The sequence below is a fragment of the Hypanus sabinus genome, chromosome 17 (genome assembly GCF_030144855.1).
Source record: "Hypanus sabinus isolate sHypSab1 chromosome 17, sHypSab1.hap1, whole genome shotgun sequence".
NCBI lineage: Eukaryota > Metazoa > Chordata > Chondrichthyes > Myliobatiformes > Dasyatidae > Hypanus > Hypanus sabinus.
This window is the reverse complement of record NC_082722.1, coordinates 11,616,857-11,637,491: the sequence shown is the minus strand read 5'-3', so window position 1 is coordinate 11,637,491 and position 20,635 is coordinate 11,616,857. Positions and strand designations below refer to the sequence as shown.

Sequence of the window (20,635 nt, the reverse complement as noted above, 5' to 3'; positions counted from 1 at the left end):
CACCAAAACGCTAGTTGGCGGTGGGGTTTTTATGCCACTGAGTTTCTTTGTGTTGAAACTCAACACTAAGAAACTCAAACTTCAAATAACGGCAACTGAAACTGAAGGAGGGTGAATTTTCTGTGCTTGTCTGGCCACTGAGAGACATGGACGAGGAAATGCATTTCAAATATTTTTGAATGTCGGCAAGTAGATTTGACAATTTGGTTCATCATCTCCAACCATTTATTTCGCATCAGTGTACCCACAGTATATTCAGAGACTGGCAATCACCATTCGAGTTTTAGCTTCAGGTGGAAGTCAACAGGCTAAAGCAGCTAGCAACAAACTGGCATCAAGCACAAGGTCCTCCATAATTTCGGAGGTCTGTAAAGCTTTATGGAAAGCATTGCAGCCAGAGTTCCTTCCCTGCCCTTCAGTCACCCAATGGGAAGCTATTGCAGCGTGGGAGGAAATGTGATGCTACTAAGCGGATCAATCAGTGTTCGGTCTGTGTTTTCACGAAGCGAAATTACATTTTGGGAGACCTGCGCGTTAGGCTATGGCATAATGTCTGGTGTAGAATACAGCATAGGGTACGCAGCTACGCCGTACCTACGGCATACATTTGACGCATGAGTATAAATTGGCCTTAAGTCTTTTCCAATGACTGGTGTTTCACCTCTTTCCAATCGTTTTTTTATTTTCAATCATGATCGTTTTCCGTCAATGGAACAGAAAATGGCAGATTCAGCTGCAGCTGCAGGCCCTCTGCTGCCCAGGGTCCTAAAGTCCACCCGCACTGAGACAGGTTAAATGGGACAAGTGGGACAGGTGCTGACTGAAAAAGGTGGGGGTGGGGTCAGGGTGAATCTTGCTAAGAAATATTTAAGCCAAGTACAAAGTTACACACTCAACAGTGTTAACAGACTTAACATGGCAGACGGCATCGTGATCCGACTTAAAATGGTGGATGGCGTTCTTCTCCCTCCGTTCATAAGTACAGGTTGTTCGTAAGTCGGACGTTTGTAACCTGGGGACTATATTGGCAAAGAAATGTCAAGCACTGCAACTTGGCATCTCAAAAAAATTATAATATCTTCCTCTTAAAACATAAGGACAACAAATGTAGTTTTAGAAATAACTCTTTATTTCTCATTTTTAAATCTTTTATTAATATTGAAGATTAACAAAAAACATTAAGTCAATATGTCATTACATACAATAAAGAATTAAATTAGCAAATTGATTAACAAAGCTAAGCAATATTTCAATAATAATAAGAAAAAAATAGTGTTAAGCGTATTTTTTTGAAAGAAAAAGGAAAAAAACCCTACTAACTTAAAGAAAACCCTACTAACTGGGGGAAAAAAAACAAAAACAAAAAAAGAAACCCATTGGGTGCACAACCCCAGAGCTATACATCATACAAGCTTCCAAAAAACATCAATCTGCCAACTCAAAACCACTTAAAGAAAAATTGGAAGGAAACCATATTAATTAAATCAAATCAGATGATAGTAGCGGGCGAATGAACCCCACCTTTTCTCAAAATTGAATAGAGGATCAAAAGTTTGACTTCTGAGTTTCTCCAAACTAAAACATAATATCACCTGAGAAAACCATTGTATCAAAGTAGGAGCAAAAGCATCTTTCCATTTCAACAAAATAGCCCTTCTGGCCAATAATGTAACGAATGCAATTACTGTACATGTTGGTCTGATGCAGAAATGCCATGAATATATTGAGGAATTATACCAAATAAAGCTGTCAATTTATTAGGTTGTAAATTAATTTTTAAAGCTTTAGAAATTGTAGAGAAAATAGACTTCCAAAAATGTTTCAATACAGAACATGACCAAAACGTGTGTCAATGTGGCTGTCTCAGTTTTACATCTGTCACACTGACTATCGACATTAAGAAACATTTTAGACAGTCTCTCCTTTGTCAGATACTAACGATGCACAATTTTAAATTGAGTTAAAGAGTGATTGGCACAAATTGAAGAAGAATTGACCAATTCAAAATCCGCAACCAATCTTCTGTTACCAGGGTCATGTTAAGCGCTCTCTCCCAATCTTAATCTTAAATGAAGGATAATTGAGCTGTTGTAACAATAAGTTATAAATTTTCCCAATAAAACCCTTCACTAAAGGATTCATTTTTAAAATAATATCTAGCAGTTCAGAATCTTGTATATATGGAAAATTACTTAAGTATTTTTGTAAGAAGAGTCTGACCTGAAGATATTGCAGGAAATGTGAATATGAGAGAGTATTTAGTTACTAATTTCTCAAAAGACATCAGTTGGCCATCTTGAAACAAATCCATGAAGGAATAAACCTCTTTATTCCTCCAAAGAAGAAAAGTAGGATCACTTAATGAAGGTTTAAATAAATAATTTTGATAAATTGAACTAAAAAGTTTAAATTTTTTAAGATTAAAAAATTGGGTTTGGGTCAATCTTACTAAGAACAATTTAAGCCAAATACAAAGTTAAACACTCAACACAGTGTCAACGGCAATGACTTAAAATGGCGGATGGCGTCGCGATCCGACTTAAAATGGTGGATGGCGTTCTCCTTCCTCGGTTTATAAGTACGAGTTGTCCGTAAGTCGGACATTCGTAACTTGGGGACTGCCTGTACATATAAAAATTTTGGTAAAACCATCATTTTAACTGCATGAATTCGGCCAACTCATGAAAGTGTAGGTGGATTCCATCTACAAAATAATTGCTTCATAAAATCCACTAAAGGAACCAAATTAGCTTTATAAAGATCTTTATGATTTTTAGTGATAATAATACCTAAATATTTAAATGAGTCCGTAACTCTAAAAGGAATGTCATCATGTATAGAAGCAGAATCGTTCAGGGGAAATAATTCACTTTTATGAAGGTTTAGTTTATATCCCGAAAACTGTGTAGGTTCCTGAGGAAACCATTGTGTTTTCCTGTACACTTGAACTTTTATGACAGCTCTGTCAATTTTATTCTGATTCTTGTTTGACTTAAGTGGTAAATTACAGCAGACAAATGGCATGTCTAAATATGGCATGAAACTGCAGTCAAAATCCCTGCACAAAAACTAGTTTCCAGTCATGCTGCAGCAGTAGTTAATGCTGTAGGGATACCTTCTATCCATTAGTTACCTTACTTTTAAAGTTGTGAAGCATTTTGAGCATTTGCTCTACAAATTTGGATTTTATTGAGCTGAGCGATTTGAGACAATTGTAATATTCAACTAAGTGCTTTGTTTTTAATCCTGTGGGAAATCCTGTTTTGCTGATGGTATAATTTGAAATTTGTCCAAATTATTTTGGAGACCCCTCAACTTTTTTTTGAGCCTCTCAGCTACCTCCTTTCTTCCTATTTTATTTCTCTTCTGCTATGTACAATACACAGAACTGAGGGAATACTCCATCTCCTATACAGCTGTAGCAACATGAAATTCAGCAACGTCAGCAGTGTGTTTGATTTGCATTCATTTTGTCTAGGAATATCCACTCTCCATTATTGATGCTGTTGAGCTACAGTACATCTGTCTGCAAAATGTGTCTCAAACTCTGCAAGCTCTTGGCATCTCCAGACCCTCTAAAATTCATTATTGGAGTTAGCTGGCTGTCTTTATTTCCGTACAAGTTCTTGATTCAGTCACCTGGCATTGTTTCCTATTGATTTTTTTTTAAAACAAGGACTGATACTCCTCGCTTTCTCAAGTATCTTTGTACAAGTTTGACTATTTATTGCACAATCACACTTCAATTATTTGTTCTCCTTTACTGAAGAATCTGGTGGTTTAATATGCTTACTTTCTAGGATTGGCTTACATATCATTACAGTAATCGTCTTTAATTCCACAGATCTTTAACAATCTATCAAGCTCTCGTAGTATGTTTGGTATTACAGATATGTGCATTGTCTATCCTGTGTTTTTGTTTTTCCTTATTGGCTTAATTTTATTTCTGCTAGTTGAGGTCACCTTAACAAAATGAGTAAATGCACAATCAAAAGTTAAGTTTTCAGGTCCTAGCTTCCTAAGTTAACAAGTACAAATTTTGGATTGGCAACTTTCTTGACTCCTGGGTAAATGATGTTTGGATTGAGGCCAATGTTGTAGCTTGAACATACATTGCAGAATATCATTGAAGCAGCCGTCTCTGGTTTAAAGTTAATCTATTCTTGTCTCCATCTGCTTTATCTTTAAAAATGCAAAGAAATCAAAATCCTGACCAAAATTTATCCCTTGGTCAGTTTTAAAGAATTGTCATTTGATCTTAATTTGGGCATGATATTGCACAATAGTCAGTTTATATAAAGGCAATGTGGAAAGATTATAATCAGTGCATTATTGAACATATCATTTCTTGGAGACTCAATTAAAACTGTGACTTTGTCTTCTGGCTTATTCTTAGATTTTATTTATAATTTGTGGAATTTTTTATGAAATCTGAATTATGAATTAAGACTATGAGGCATAGTCATTATTTTCTTTTTATTTAAATGCAGGCAGTGTTTTTGTGCAAACAGTTAAAGAAAAATTTGAAGAGATGACTAATGAGAAGCAGAATGAGGGACAAATTGGAAACCACCTCATCCCTGCAGTAACTCCAAGTACCAAAGCCATTCAGGCAATGCTGCTTCAGAAGTCTACGTCTAGTGCCTCTCGTGTTATTTGGATGAAAAAGGTAAACTACACATTATAGACAAGGTTGGTTAATTCTGAGAATGAAACAAGAATGGCATTGTGTACAGTAAAACTTTCCTAATCTGATAAATGCCTATTTGAAAGTTTTGATTTTTATTTGGCATCAAGCTCACTGGGACCCTTGTTCCTGTATTTCATGTTTGTTTTAAAAGCAGACAATTATATTAATCAAGTTCGTCTTCTAAATTTGTACAGTATTTCAGAATTAGATTTTTCTCCCTTAATAGTTTAGGCTTTTCGTGGAACACTGGTTCTTGGGGCTAATTAGTATCTTGTAATGTAGAAGATAACTGTTTGCTTTTTGTGTAGTGGGTGGATTTTCAGTCCTGTCTTTTGTCTAGGAGCGGGAACGGGAGCTTGCAATACTTCGGGGAAAGACTGAAAGGAAGAATGCATGGGTAGAAAAGATGTCAAAGTCCTGCATGGGAAGAGAGGAAACTCCTAAGGTAAACAATGATTAACTCTATTCTCTGTGGAGTAATGTGTGTGTGGGTGAAGTCTTTCTAACTGGTTTTCCAATAATGTTTCTATTATCACAGTCAACACAATGTTTAAGTTTATTTTCCTTGGTAAATGTCAAGATTAGTAATAAGTTATTTATCAATTTTACTCGCTGTCTGCAGTGGGTCAGTTTTTAAGCTTTTATGTACTAGCATCGAACAGCCACCATTTATGGGCCTTACCACTTTTGGGTATGTGCTGAATCTGGAGATTCTGACATGAATCTATTCTTGCTCATGCTATTTGTGTCCGTTTCTGTCTATGAATTTATGCTTCATTGAATGCAATGCCAACCTGATGATGCTGCAATGGCATTGCATGTGATGAATAATTGCAGGTTCATTAAACTAGCATGCAAATACCCTGCAATACTGCATCTAGTTGTAAGTGGCAGCAAACTATTTAATGCAACACCCCATATATCATCAATAGTATAACCCAATATGTACTGGTGGGGGAAAGGTGTTAGTCAAAGCTAAACCATCAATGATGCTTGCGAATGCATTTGGGTGGATGATTCTTTTCTATCTCCATGAAGTCTTTGATCTGCAAACCAACTTGATATCAAGAGATGGATAATTGCATTGGATACAGCAAAGCTTTGCTACTACCAGGATGTACCAGCACAACCATAACTCCTGACATCCACCCTAACTATGAGAATTATACAAGTGTATCTTCTACATAACAGGAAGTTTGCGCTACTTTTATTAACACACCAGTTGATCACCACATGGTATATGGACAGGAAAGGAGTGGAGGGTTATGGGCTGAGTGCAGGTAGGTGGGACTAGGTGAGATTAAGAGTTCGGCATGGACTAGGAGGGCTGAGATGGCCTGTTTCTGTGCTGTGATTGTTATATGGTTATATGGTTTTTATTTATTAATTTGCTTGAAACATTATAGTCCTTTATTGCCTTTGATATTATGCTAAGCTGTCATATTGAATGCATTCACACAATGGTCAGTTCCATTTGCAGCAACTAAGGAAGAAATAGATGCTGCACAACCAGAGTATGATCAGACAGGGTTAATGAATTATAAGTAACAATCATGCCTACCGGTTACAGCCTGATGAACATTCATGTCTTTTCCCATGACACATTTGGTGAAATGCCATCATCTGCGCTCAAGTCAGTGAAGACCTATGTTACCATTAAGATAATACACTCCTTATCCGCAGGTTCCATATGCGCAGATTCAACCAACCGCAGATCGGGAAAACTCGAAGTTCTCTCGCCAGCACTCGTTGCTTGAGCATGTACAGACTTTTTTTTCTTGTCATTATCCCCTAAACAATACAGTATAACAACTACTTGCATAGCAGTTGCATTGTATTAGGTATTATAAATAACCTAGAAATGACTTAAAAGTACAGGCAGTCCTCGGGTTATGAATGAGTTCCGTTCCTGAGTCTGTCTTTAAATCGGATTTGAAATCGGAACAGGTATATCCAGTATTATTTAGCATAAGTTAGTCAAACGTTTTTCTTAGTTTATAGTACATATTTTACATTTCTATGCATATAAAACACTTAAACATACGTATTTCAACAATTTAACCACTGCGTTGCTTAATAATAATTGTATAGCTTTCATCGGGGCAGTGCCTTTCATATGCTCCATTAAAAGTGTTCGGATCGTTGACCGATTGTAACCTAACGCTTTTCCAATGACCAATGGCTTCTCACCTCTTTCTGATCGCATCATTACTTCCACTTTATTTTCATGAACAGAAACACTGTGGAGTCAGAGCTGCGCCGCCAGGTCCTAATGTCCAGAGCATGGAGACACGTTAAATAAAGTCCGGGGTACAACTGGGTCTTAAGGACCACCCCTCTGATACATGTCAAATAAGGGACTTGAGCATCCACGAATTTTGGTATCCGCAGGGGGTCCCGGAACCAATCCCCCCACGGATAAGAAGGGCCAATTGTATGTTGCTGTACTAGGTGATACTGTGCTACCATAAAACTATACTTTTTCTTTTCTCAAAAGGATATTAACATTCCAGAACAACAGGAAGAAATGAAGGAAAACAAAGAATCACAAGTGAACACTATTCATGACAAAGATACCACTATGGGGTTTGAGAACATGGCGAAGTCTGAGGAGGTCCTCCATATTACTGAAGACAATGGTAACACTCTTATTTTCTTACCTGTTGCATGCGGATAGCAGATTACTTTGTCACCATGTAGCCTCTGTCTTGCTGTCCTGTACTGCTGCAATCAAGCTAAAAACAGATTTTTCATTTCCCTGCTGGTCATCTTGAGCTATTAATTTCAAACATTTTTTTAAATTTTGTGTTGTATTAGCGTAGGGAAAAAATTTAAATCCATAGGACCCACCTTTCCATGTAACTCAGAAATTGTCTTCCACATTTTGGATCAAATATGGGAATAAAATCAATTCTTGAGCTCTGCTCCACACTAATTCACCAGTTATATCCCTGAGTTATCATTGAGCTCTTTAAATTTACAACTGACTAAAAATGCATGATTGACTTTATTTTTAACTTGTTTGCATTTCTTCAGTGATGTTTAAAACTTAATGTGTTAATCCTAAACTAGGTGTTTGCAAGGGAGATGAACCAATGGATTGGTCTACTTCCTTAAGGAAGGTTACCTTGCATTAGAGCCACAAATCATTCCATCATCAGAGTATATAGAAAGTGAAAGTAATGAAAAGTGCGTCTCTGCGATGGGTATGAGAACTTTGTGGCTATTTAAAAATGATCAGATGCAATTTAATTCTGTATAATAATGCATTGAGAAATATAAGGGATGCATCCAAAGTAGAAAGATTGTCTTAATAGTACTTGTGTACTATTCATAAAACATGCCCTATTATTGATCAGATTCACTACATCTTTGGCTTATAGTGGACTATGTATCCAGTTGAAAGGACATGCCACTAGGCTTAGTGGCAGCTTATATCCAGCTTTTCTAAAAATATGTTGTAAGACCCTAGTACAATAAGATAGACTCTTGACCTCACAATCTATTTCATCATGACAGTGCAACTTATTGTCTACCTGCACTGCATTTTCTGTTTCTGGAACACTTTATTCTGCACTCTATTATTGTTTAATCCTGTAGTACATTGTAATGAATTGATCTGCATGAATGATATGCAAGATAAGCTTTACACTACACCCTGGTACATACGACGTTAATTTAAATCAGTAAATGTATTAAGAAATAGATTTGGAGCCCAATAACATTGGAATAAAAAAAACGAGTTTCTGAAACTAACATTGAACAGCTTGGCAGAAATTATTTTCTAATCTTGTTTGAAGCTAAGTGTATTGGAATTTACGCATATTACCCCAGATTGGTGAGATGGGGCTTAAAAAAGAGGAAAAGCTTGGCTAAAATATCTTGCTCTGCTAGTTTAACTTGACTATCTACAACCTTACTGAATTTCCAAATAACCAATGTACTTTGTTCTCAATCCCTTGAAGAACCTGGTCATTTTGAGTCTTTATTCCCATGCCGATTATTGTTGATATTCCTTTGGGCTGGTGGTTTATAACTTTAACACATTGACTGTTCAGCAGAAACCCCAGATGTGGCTGGTGCTGAAATTATTCTTTCTACCCCTGGTCTGTCCAGATTTTTTTTTTTCAGCTTCTGCTTATTGTCCAGATGTACCATGACGTAAGATCTACTTGGTTGTGATTAGCTCTGTATAGTTATTTAGACTTTTGACCTTGCAAAAGAATGGGATAGAGGCTGTTACAATTATACCATGTCTTGGTTTAACCCTCATTTGATGAATGAAATTTTGCATGACCTAATGTTGTACCAATGCTAGCTCTGAAATTTCCTTTGCCATACTTGCAAATGGAGTTTTTGTTTCTCTTTTAGAATTGGGATTATCTTCTGAGGAAGCACCAACTAGCTCTGAGATAATTGAGTTGTTTAAAGATGTATTTGACACAGACCATGCAAATGAGCAAATGGAGAATAAATCCAACCAAATGGTGACAGAGTTGGAAAACTCTAAAACTGAAGCACAGAATAATGAGGTGAAATCTGAGCATAAGGCAAAAGATGAAAAAGAAGAAGCTGAACTGACTCTTTCTAGTGCAACTGTGGTGCCTCCTATTATTAAATCTGTCAAGTCAGATGCAGTGGCTCCTCTGGTGAGTATCCTGAGGACTTGATGTTTCATGTGTTATGTACTGTGGTTTGAATTTTACCACACCTTAATTGTTTTAAGTATGAATAGCAAAAAAAAAGTCAACGATTTGCCTACAATCTATAATAATGGCAGTCTGCTTTCCCATTCTGCAGTTCATGATTTTTTAAACATGCAAATATTTGTAGTGGGATGCTTCACCCAGATTTCTGGATCTTGTGGTAGATTTCATGACACTTTTGTGTATTTACTATTAGAAAACTTTCAAAAATTGTTTAAATTTTAAATTCTTGCTGGTGCAGAGCACTTGATTCATAATCAGGTTTATTATCACTGTTTTAAGAAGTAGAATGTTTTTTGTGGCAGCAGTACAGCTTGAAGTTCAAAGTGAAGTGCAGAGAATAAAATTACTATAAATTACAAAATAGTTAAAAGTAATAATGAGTTGGGGTTCATGGACCATGCACAAATCTGGAAGGGAAGAAGCTGTTTCTAAATTGTTGAGTGGGTCTTCAGGCTCTTGTACCATCTCATTGTACCACCTAGTAATGATAAGAGAGCACATTCCAAATGATGACAATGATTGGAGATGACTGCTACCTTCCTGAGGCACTACTTCCTGAAGATATCCCCCAAAGGTGGGGAGGGTGTGTCCATAATGGAACTGGTTGAGTCTGCAACCTCTTGCAATGTGAATTCCGAGTGCACCCAGGAGCCAATGTGTCCCTCGTGATAGGCAGCATGATTGGGTGAACAGTTTGTGGCAATAGGCACTTCATGAACATGGGCTGTCTTAGTTACTCTGGACAAATTTGTTTTGATTTTCAATTAAACCTGTGACTATCTCAACTGTCCTTAATTGCTCATTCTCTTCTAGTGCAGCTTAAAAGGAACAGCATATCACATTTCATTCAGTTGTTCTGAGTTAATTGCATCTTGGAGGAATTGGGAGTAGTTCATTGAGTCCCTCCAGACATCTAAAACAAGACTTGATATTATTCCATCCTCCTGTCCACATTGGCATTTGTTTAATACAATTGCATATCCAATAAGTCTTCAAGCTAATTTAACATTTCTTGTCTAAGAGGTTACATGATGGGTAACAAATTAAGTTTCTTCTGAGCTTCCTTTTGATAAATAATGAGGTAAGTCTTGAGTATTGTTTTCAGATTTGATTTATTTAAAAATTTTTGTTTTGGTTTTGAACCATTCTTCTGACTGTATACAATGCTAATTTCACTTCCAGATGTTGCCACGACAAATTGAACCTGTATGGATTATTAACATCAGATTTTCAAACCTTTTGTCTTTATTCTTTCCAAAACCTTTATTTTAGATGAGATTCTGAAATTATTCCCATTTTCTACAAATGAATTTTTTTAAAGCGCAGCAGCTGACAGCACTGTGGTAGACAGTGTTAGGATCAACGAGCAATACCCTGTTCAATTGGGTGGGCAAAGTCAGTTTTAGAAATGAATTTTATTAAATATTTGTCTAGGTTGCAGCTTGAAGACTGCACAATTTCCTGAGCTGTCAGGCAGCAATGGTAAGGTAAATGTACTATAGTTGATAAATTTAGCGGGATCTCATTTTTATGGTCAGTTCAAATTCATAACTTCAATGTACTTCCTAAAATTTAAGGATTTGATTTTTTTTTTACAATTGACATTGGATTAATGTAACAAATTTAAAGATTTTTATTTTTTTTGTACTTGGATAGGCCTCATTGCTAACATCACTGAACAACAATCTATCTGAATCCTGCTGCTCCATCTATTCCTCTCTCAAGCTGGAGAATCCTGGGCAGAATCAAAATCCAACTGGGAGTATTTCATCAGAGGTGGATAGCATACCATTCTACAGGTAATAAAATGGTCTGTTTTTTTTTTTCTTTACATGGATACATCTGTGGGCATGAATGTCTTGGGAATTGAATCTACTCCAAATCATATTTAGAAGTGCATTGATCTATTTGTAGCTCTTGGATGAAATTTCAGCTCTCAATAATATAGCTCTTCTAATAATCCTGTTTCGGGCTTAACAATGCCTTACTGCATTCAATTAGATTGTAAATAGCTATTAAGCCTTGCTTCACTATTCTCTGCAAAATAATAAATTGGTTTGCTGTATCTTGATTCCATCTGTATTGTTTCTATAATCTCTTAAAATCCTTGGCTAGTAATGAAAATTTTGGTTCATGAAAACCTACCGTTTAAAATTTAATGTGTGGTGGCATTACAAGATTATTTTTTTGCTGACTTCACAAGCAACAGTACAGGCATTAGAAGATGGGGAAATATATTTTTTAAGTGGGTAATTTCCTAAGCCAGATGAAATATCCCCTTGGCAATTAAGTGAAGCTATGGTGAAACCAGCAAGGATCTATTCTCTAGAATCCTGGCTTCGCTTAAGATGTAGAGGGCTACTATTCTGGTTGCAATACCAGAGTGTGGACTGTTATTGACTACAGCAGAATCTCCTGAGGATAAATTATGGGGAAAACAAAAGGTTGACTTGATCTTCATTGGGCACTGGCTAATTAAGGACAGTTAGCTTTGATTCGTTGATGGAAAAATAGCCCTTGAGAAGCTGTCTTGAAAGTGTAACAAAGACATTTTTAAAATTTTGATGTAGGTTGATGATATTGTGTGTGACAGACTGTTCAGAAAATTGAAAGCAAGTCGGATCACCTGGACTGGCAGGAACTTGATGTGTTTTTATGATGGCAGTTTCCAATTACTTTCTACAAACCCTTTGTTATCAAATCTTTTTTGATAGATATGTAACTTCACTGTAGATTTTTTTGGCATGTAGAAAGTTAGTAGGTAATGTGTGTAACCTGATTAATGTGGGTAGGAGTGCATGTAAAAATTTGTACACAATATCAGTAACCAGATCAGATGGCCAACATTGTGGTAAATGGAATTGTTGGGGAAATTCATTGGGGAACACAGGATTCTGTAGATGCTGGAAATCCAGAGTAACATACAAAATGCTGGAGGAACTCAACAGGACTGATGAGGTCTTGTCCTGAAACATTGACCATTTATTCTCCTCCATAGATGCTATCTGACTTACTGAGTTTCTTCAGTATTTGTGTTGCTGAGCAGTATACAAATCTGACAAGTGCAGATGAACAGGGAAAGCTGCAGTGCATTTCCATTTATTCCTGTTGATTATGGGGATGAATTAATTATTCTATGTAAAATCTTTGTTGGCCAAGGCAAAAAAATGCAGAGATTTTTGTGCCAAATCTGTAAAGGTGTTTGGACTACAGATGCAACAGGATACGTTTGTATGCCACATTTCCCTGAAATGCAGTGGAGAGTGTACAAAGTTGCAAGCTTGCCACACAACTCAGCACAGATGGAAGGTGTACAAGGAGCTGGCCAAATTCCAACCTGGGACTGCTCACCTCGAAATCTGGTGCAAATAGCCAGTGGTGTAGTGGCATTCTGATAACTGATTAGAGGGAGAACACTAGTTAACCTCCAATGTATAAAATATGAAAGTATTTGGGTGAATCTGCTTTGCATTTCTTCTAAGAACAATATAAGCTTTAAAGTACAGAACACACAATAGTCCAGTCTACCAAATCAGTACTACTTGTCCTTTATGTTAGTTCTACTAGATAAAAATGTGAACACTCATTTATCAGCTCTGGGTTTCTTGTGCCTAACTGCAGCATCGACTCTCCAAATTACCTTTTGGGTCTTGATTTGTTCCATGTTTTTCAACATGTTGAAAGTCTATTGATGCTTTTTCACCTCATTTACTTCAACTTCATGGTAATTAATTTTGCTCCTTCAACTTTTTTCCCCTCTTTTTTTAAGGTTTACATTTTAAAGATTTATGGTTTAGTATGGTTTCTCATCATTATTAATACAAAGATTTGGCTGATGATTTTTTTCTTCCCCCCCCCCCCCCCCCAGCTCCCCCAAGTTAATTACTTGTGTTCCTGTTGGTGAATTCATTATTAATGATACTGCACTATTTTGGGAGCGGCACAGCATGTATTTGCCAGAAATTCAAGAGTGATTAGGGACAGAAATGAGTGTAGTTGCTATTATTACGGACAAGGTGCTGGGGGAACTGAAAGGTCTGAAGATAGACAAGTCACATGAAACAGGTGGACTACACCCCAGGATTTTGAAAGGGGTAGATGAAGAGATTGTCCAGACACTCAGTAGTGACCTTTGAAGAATTCCCCTGGGATGGTTCTGGAGGACTAGATATCTGCAAATTTCACTCCACTCTTTATAAAGGGAGCAGGGCAGAAAAAAATAATTATAGACCAGTTAGTCTGATTTGGTGGATGGGAACATGTTGGAGTCCATACATAAAAATGTGGTTTCAGGGCATTTGGAGGCACGTGATAAAGAAGGCTTGGTTTCTCATCTTGGTTTTCTTAAGTGGAAAATCCTTGTCTCAAAAATCTATGGAAATTTTTAAAGGAAATAACAGGCTGGATAGACAAACTAGAGTTTGTGGATGCTGTTTACTTGGATTTTCAAAAGTCCTTTCACAAGGTGCAGCACATGAGGCTGCCTAACAAGATAAGAGCCTATGCTATTACAGGAAAGGTAGCATGGATAAAAGATTAGCTGACTGGCAGGAGGGAATAAAGGGGGCCTTTTCTGGTTGGCTGCTGTTGACTCTGCAGCATTGGTGTGGGGACTGGTTTTCATGTTATGTCGGTTCTTTAGATGATGGAATTGATGGTTTTGTGGCCAAATTTGAAGATGGGTCTATAAGGTAAATGGGGGATGAAATGTAGTGTAGGGAAGTATATGATCATCATACACTTTGGTAGATTAGTGACCAATTAACCCACTAAGTTGAATATTCTAAATTTGAAGAAAATTCAAATGTTAGAGGTGCAAGGGGACTTGGGAGTCCTCATGAAGGGTTCCCTAAAGGTTAGCATGTAGGTTGAGTCAGTGGCAAAGAAAGTAAATTAAATGTTAGCATTCCTTTCAAGCGGACTAGATTATAAAAGCAAGGTGTAATGGTGAGGCACTGGTCAGGCCACACTTGGAGTATTGTGAACAGGTTTGGGCCCCTCATCCTGAGAAAAGATGTTTACATCTGATGCCTCTAGAGTTGAGAAGAATAGGGGCGGGGGGGGGGGGGGGTTGTATTGAGACCTATCAAATATTGGAAGGCCTTGACAGAGAACATACGCAGAGGATATTTCTAATGAGTCTAGGACCAGAGGGCACAGCCATCCATTTAGAACAGGTGAGAAGTGGTCAATCTGTGGAATTCATTGCTACAAAAGGCTATGGTACTTGATTAGACAGGGCATCAAAGGTTACAGGGAGAAGGCAAGAAATGGGGCTGAGAGGGATAATAAAATCAATTGTGAAAGAATAGCAGAGCATACTTGATGGGCTGAATGGCCTGATTCTGCTCCTGTTTCTTATTGGCAATTTGTATATTGTCTGGCAAAATACTAAAGACTGTTAACAAGCTGCCAGTTCGGTGAAGCTTTAATACTCAGAAAATGCTTTAAAGAATATCTTAAAAGGGGGATTTGGAAAATGCAAATGGGGAGTTTGGGAACATTTCAGAGCTTGAAGCCTTGTCATATGGTACTTTGGCTGTCAATTTCAAAGTGGACAAGGTCAGAATTTCCCTGCAATAATCTTGTAAGTGTAGGACATAACACTGCAGATCACATAGTCCATCTAGTTTATGCTACCTCTCTAGGGAATCCCAGTTTGCTCTGAACCAGCTCCAAGTTATTAGAGATGAGATTCTACACATGCTGGATATTATGAGCCACACAATACTAAAAGAACTCAGCAAGTCAGGCAGCATCTATAGAGGGAAATAAACAGCTGAAGTTTTGGGCCAAACCCCTCCAAGATTGGAAAGGATGGGAGCAGAATCCAGAATAAAATTGGGAGGGGAAGCAGTAGAAGCTGGCAGGTAATAGTTGAGACCAGGTTGGGGGAAGGGTAGAAGATGGCTGGGAGGAAGAGGGGATGAAGTAAGAAGCTGGGAGTGGATAGGGAAGATAGTTTACAGTCAGATTGACGGTTTATTTCCTTCCTTAGATGTCACCTGAATTGTTGAGTTCTTCGAGTTTGTCCAAGTTATTTTGTATTCTGCAAATGTGTCCACTGTCCTGTTGAAGCTGATGTCTTTGACCTTGTAGAAATTCAATTCTAGTTCATTATAGCTTGCTGCATTTACTTAAATCATTATCATTCCTCTTCTACCTTTGCCAATAGCATCTACCGGACTTTTGTAATCGCGCAGCCTCATTAAATCCACACTACTGCACAGCCACCAGAACCATGTTCCTTTGCTTGAGGGAGAACAGTCCCAGCTTCTCCAAACTAATCTAAATCACCATCCTATGAACTATTCTGTTAAATTTCAAATGTTGTTAATGACCCTAATAACATAAAATATGGTAGCAAGGATAAGATTTTGGGTGATGCTCTAAGGAATGGGTAGCAAATTTTGAGGGTATATTTTTGCAAAGAGAAAAATTGGAATCTTGCATAAAAAAAAGATACCTTTATTACTATACCTCACTGTTACGGTGATAATAAGGGCACCTACTTGAAATACTCAGTTAAAAGACCCTGCTCTGTTCCTCCTTGCCACCCCCCCCCCCCCCCACACCTTTCCCCTGCCACTGAGGATTCTGGGATACACCTCTGTTTTTATTTCATTATGGCGCAGCATAATATAGTTAACTTCTTATGGAGAGTACCTTATGTGTCTTTGTGTTACATTAGTGTTTTTCTGTGTTTAGTATTGATTTGTACAGATCTCAACGTCGTGGTGCTCTGCAGGCAGAAAGAAAAACCAAAGAAATGAATCAGAACAATTCCCAGGGAGCCGCAGAAAGCTCCCATTTTGCAACAAAGCAAATCACTACAAAAGAGAAAATAAAGGTACAGGAAGCAGTTTTCTCAGATTTTATTTTCCTGCACCCATCAACTTTGTTTCTTGAAAGGGGAAAGGAATTTTAAAGAAAACTGAATAATGGGAATAATCGGTTTAATCAAGTTTTTAAATTCAGTCCTTTACCTTGACTGATTACCACCAGTCCTTTTAAAGTTTGGGTGATATTTCTTGAATGATTAGCACACGTGTGTGTTTTTAGTTATAGTGCGCATGCACACATGGTTCTGGAAATGTTGAACAACACACACACACGATGCTGGAGGAATTCAGCTGGCCAGGCAGCATCTATGGAAGGAAATACAGTCAATGTTTTGAGCAGGAGTATAAGTGGGGAATAATCAGTTGATGTTTTGGACTTGTACTCCCTCCCTTTCCCATTCCTTCTTCTGGCTTTCATTCCTTTCCATTCCAGTTCTGATGAAGGGTCTTGGTCTGAAATACCAATGTTTATTTCCTTCCATAGCTGCTGCCTGTCTTGGTGAGTTCTGTCAGTATTTTGTATGTATTTGCTCTCTGTAAGTTAGATTTGAGCATTGAGAAAAGAAACTTGGAATTGAGTAGAATTACCTGTGGTAATTACATTTACCTGTGGTAGAGGGCATGGATGAGATGGATGGAAAATTTGATTTATTTAAATCAAAAGTCAATGCACAGCCAAATAGACTTTGGTTTCAAGTTGCTCAGTTCTGGGCTAGAGAGGCAATTGAAATCATTAACAGTGCCATTTTTCCCCCTTCCTTTCAGATACTTAATGATGAGATTAAGAGTTTAAACAAAATAATGCATCAGGCAAGCCAGGCACTCAACTGCTGTACAGACAAAGAACATGGTAAAGGTTCACGTGAAGAAGCAGAAGCAGAGCGGCTTCTCCTTATTGCTTGTGAGTAACCCACAGAGCCAGACGTATGATGTGGTGCGCAGATGGAATTAGTCATTACTGTGCAAATAAATAACATAATTAAACATAATAAGCTAGCTGAAATTGGGCAGTTGAAGTCTGCAGGTGAATTGTTCAATTTTTCTTAGAGGTTTAGTAACAAGTTTGAACTGATTACCTTTCATCCTAAGATGAAATGGTATTGGATAAAAGCTTTGTGCTTTTTCTCCATAGTTGATTCCAAAACCAGTTCATTTTCCTATACCTTAATAATCTCCTTAATATCACTAATTTTCTGCAACACTTACAGGTTCCTTCAATTCTTTTCTCTTGATTTATTTTCTTCGCTTCAAGTACTTTCAGCTTTCTAAGTTCTAAAATTCCATCATTTTGTGCGGTGAGTTTTTCACCAAATTTAGTGCTATCATGATTTTAATGTCTTGTTGTATAACACTGATAATTAACTGTTACAGATGCATTTGCGTGGTGGACTAATTTAGTTGCAAATATATTTTATAGAATGCTACTTGTTGGTAGAATCTTGAACTAGAAATTAATATCAAATCTATTGTTCATTTTCAAAGCTGAGAAGCGTGTTGCACTTCTGTCTGAGCTGAATCGACTGAAAAGAGAGGGAAATGCTACATCTCGAACTGAAGCAGCCCAGCCAACAAACGGTCCTGAGCCATGTCGAGGCACTGTCTCCATCTCTAACCTTCGCCTTCCTCTGAAAGCTGAATTTGTGTGTTCAGCACAATGTAAACAAGGTAGGGAAGCACAGTGCAGAGGAGGTTGTATTGCAGAAAATGTGGAGCTCTGTTTAATATGGTTGTAAATTTTTTTTGTCTAAAGTTGTTTCCTTGGGGCTTCACCTGAAAAATGTTTCGAATATGTTGAAGAAATCATTGAATTAACTTCCTTAATCTGCATTATTTGCCTGCTTAATACTGCAAAATGTAGACTTCTGAGTATTTTCACTCTGAAGTCAAATATGATATTTTTCAGTGGTTTCAAGCATCAGATTTTTGGAACTAATTCTAAACTGAACCCTTCTTAAAGGTCTCTTTATGTGCCTTATCTCTAAATTTGTACTTTTATATAAACAAGTCCTTGTTCTATTAAATTAAAGTATTGGAAATGGTTATTTTCATCCAATACATTGATAATTTTAATCACTCTTAGTGTAATATCTTTTTATTTGCATTTTAACATTAAAGTCTTTTTAGAGTGATTGCTATAGAAAAAGGCCTTTGGCCCACCATCTGTTCTGCAATAAGCACCTCTTTGTACTCATCCAATTTTATTACCCCTGTATTCCCTTTATCTTGCCCCAAATTTGACCCACTTGCCTACACAAATACACAATGACCAATTGACCTACTAATCTGAGGACCTAAGGAACAATGTTGAATATTATGGAAAATGCATTAAGTGTATTTAAAAAAACCTCATTTTATGGAATGCAGCTCATGGGAGTTTTTGAATGTGAATTGTACAGCAGCTAAGTGCTGTGAATATTCTCCAGATGGCAGCTGAGACAACCTGTTGGTTGGGCATGGGTAGTTTGGCTTGAAAGAAATTGCAGTTGATATAAACTGTTGAATAATCAAGAATTCAAAACCCTTCTGATTCCACATTACATGGTGCTGGTTGGCACAGAATGATTAATGATACACAGTTCATATCTGGAATGCTTTCTTAATGTCAAGTTTTTCTTTTATGTTTGTACTTTAAAAGGTTAGTTTCATCAAAATGTTCAAAATATATTAAATAATAAATAAACCTGAACTGAGCCAGTAAATTTGTTTAATATAAACATAGAATATAGGTGAAGGGCCATTCGGCCCTTCGAGCCTGCACTGCCATTCAGTATGATCATGGCTGATCATCCAACTCAGAACCCTGTTACTGCTTTCTCTCCATACCCCCTGATCCCTTTAGCCACAAGAGCCATATCTAACTTCTTAAATATATCCAATGAACCGGCCTCAACTGTTTCCTCTGGCAGAGAATTCCACAGATTCACCATTCTCTGTGTGAAGAAGTTTCTCCTCATCTTGGTCCTAAAAGGCTTCCCCATTATCCTTGAACTGTGACCCCTCGTTCTGGACTCCCCCAACATTGGAAACAATCTTCCTGCATCTAGCCTGTCCAATCCCTTTAGAATTTTATACGTTTCAATAAGATTCCCCTCTCAATCTTCTAAATTCCAGTGAGTATAAGCCCAGTCGATCCAGTTTTTCTTCATATGAAAGTCCTGCCATCCCAGGAATCAATCTGGTGAACCTTCTTTGTACTCCTTCTATGGCAAGAATGTCTTTCCTCAGATTAGGGGACCAAAACTGCACACTATACTCTAGGTGTGGTCTTACCAAGGCCCTGTACAACTGCAGTAGAACCTCCCTGCTCCTGTACTCAAATCCTTTTGCTATGAATGCCAACAAACCATTTGCCTTTTTCACCGCCTGCTGTACCTGCATGCCCACTTGCAATGACTGGTGTACAATGACACCCAGGTTTCGTCGCACCTCCTCTTTTCCTAATCGGCCACCGTTCAGATAATAATCTGTTTTCCTGTTCTTGCCACCAAAGTGGATAACCTCACAGTTATCCACATTAAATTGCATCTGCCATGAATTTGCCCACTCACCTAACCTATGCAAGTCACCCTGCATCCTCTTAGCATCCTCCTCACAGCTAACACCGCCGCCCAGCTTCGTGTCATCCGCAAACTTGGAGATGCTGCATTTAATTCCTTTGTCTAAATCATTAATATATATTGTAAACAACTGGGGTCTCAGCACTGAGCCTTGCGGTACCCCACTAGTCACTGCCTGCCTTTCTGAAAAGGTCTCGTTTACACCCACTCTTTGCTTCCTGTTTGCCAACCAATTCTCTATCCACATCAATACTATACCCCCAATACCGTGTGCTTTAAGTTTGCACCCTAAACTCCTGTGTGGGACCTTGTCAAAAGCCTTCTGAAAATCCGAATATACCACATCCACTGGCTCTCCCCTATCCACTCTACTAGTTACATCTTCAAAAAATTCTATAAGATTTGTCGGACATGATTTTCCTTTCACAAATCCATGTTGACTTTGTCCGATGATTTCACCGCTTCCCAAATGTGTTATCACATCTTTGATAACCGACTCTAGCATTTTCCCGACCATCGATGTCAGGCTAACTGGTCTATAATTTCCCGGTTTTTCTCTTCCTCCTTTTTTATTAAAAAGTGGGGTTACATTAGCCACCCTCCAATCCTCAGGAACTAATCCAGAATCTAAGGAGTTTTGAAAAATCATCACTAATGCATCCACTATTCCTTGGGCTACTTCCTTAAGCACTCTGGGATGCAGACCATCTGGCCCTGGAGATTTATCTGCCTTTAATCCCTTCAATTTACCCAACACCACTTCCCTACTAACATGTATTTCCCTCAGTTCCTCCATCTTACTAGACTCTCGGTCCCCTACTATTTCTGGAAGATTAT

General features: G+C 37.7%; 1 protein-coding gene across 4 annotated transcripts in view; it reads left to right on the top strand.

The window, feature by feature from the left end:
- LOC132406684 (anillin-like) overlaps positions 1-20,635 on the top strand; it is a 72,767-nt gene that overhangs the window by 14,461 nt on the left and 37,671 nt on the right. For all 4 annotated transcript variants that reach the window (XM_059992535.1, XM_059992537.1, XM_059992536.1 and 1 more), the window contains exons 6-13: positions 4,491-4,669; positions 5,031-5,135; positions 7,188-7,329; positions 9,062-9,339; positions 11,056-11,198; positions 16,108-16,249; positions 17,007-17,142; positions 17,724-17,906. In XM_059992535.1, coding sequence (XP_059848518.1) covers positions 4,491-4,669; positions 5,031-5,135; positions 7,188-7,329; positions 9,062-9,339; positions 11,056-11,198; positions 16,108-16,249; positions 17,007-17,142; positions 17,724-17,906 — 1,308 coding nt within the window. The remainder of the gene's footprint in view (positions 1-4,490; positions 4,670-5,030; positions 5,136-7,187; positions 7,330-9,061; positions 9,340-11,055; positions 11,199-16,107; positions 16,250-17,006; positions 17,143-17,723; positions 17,907-20,635) is intronic.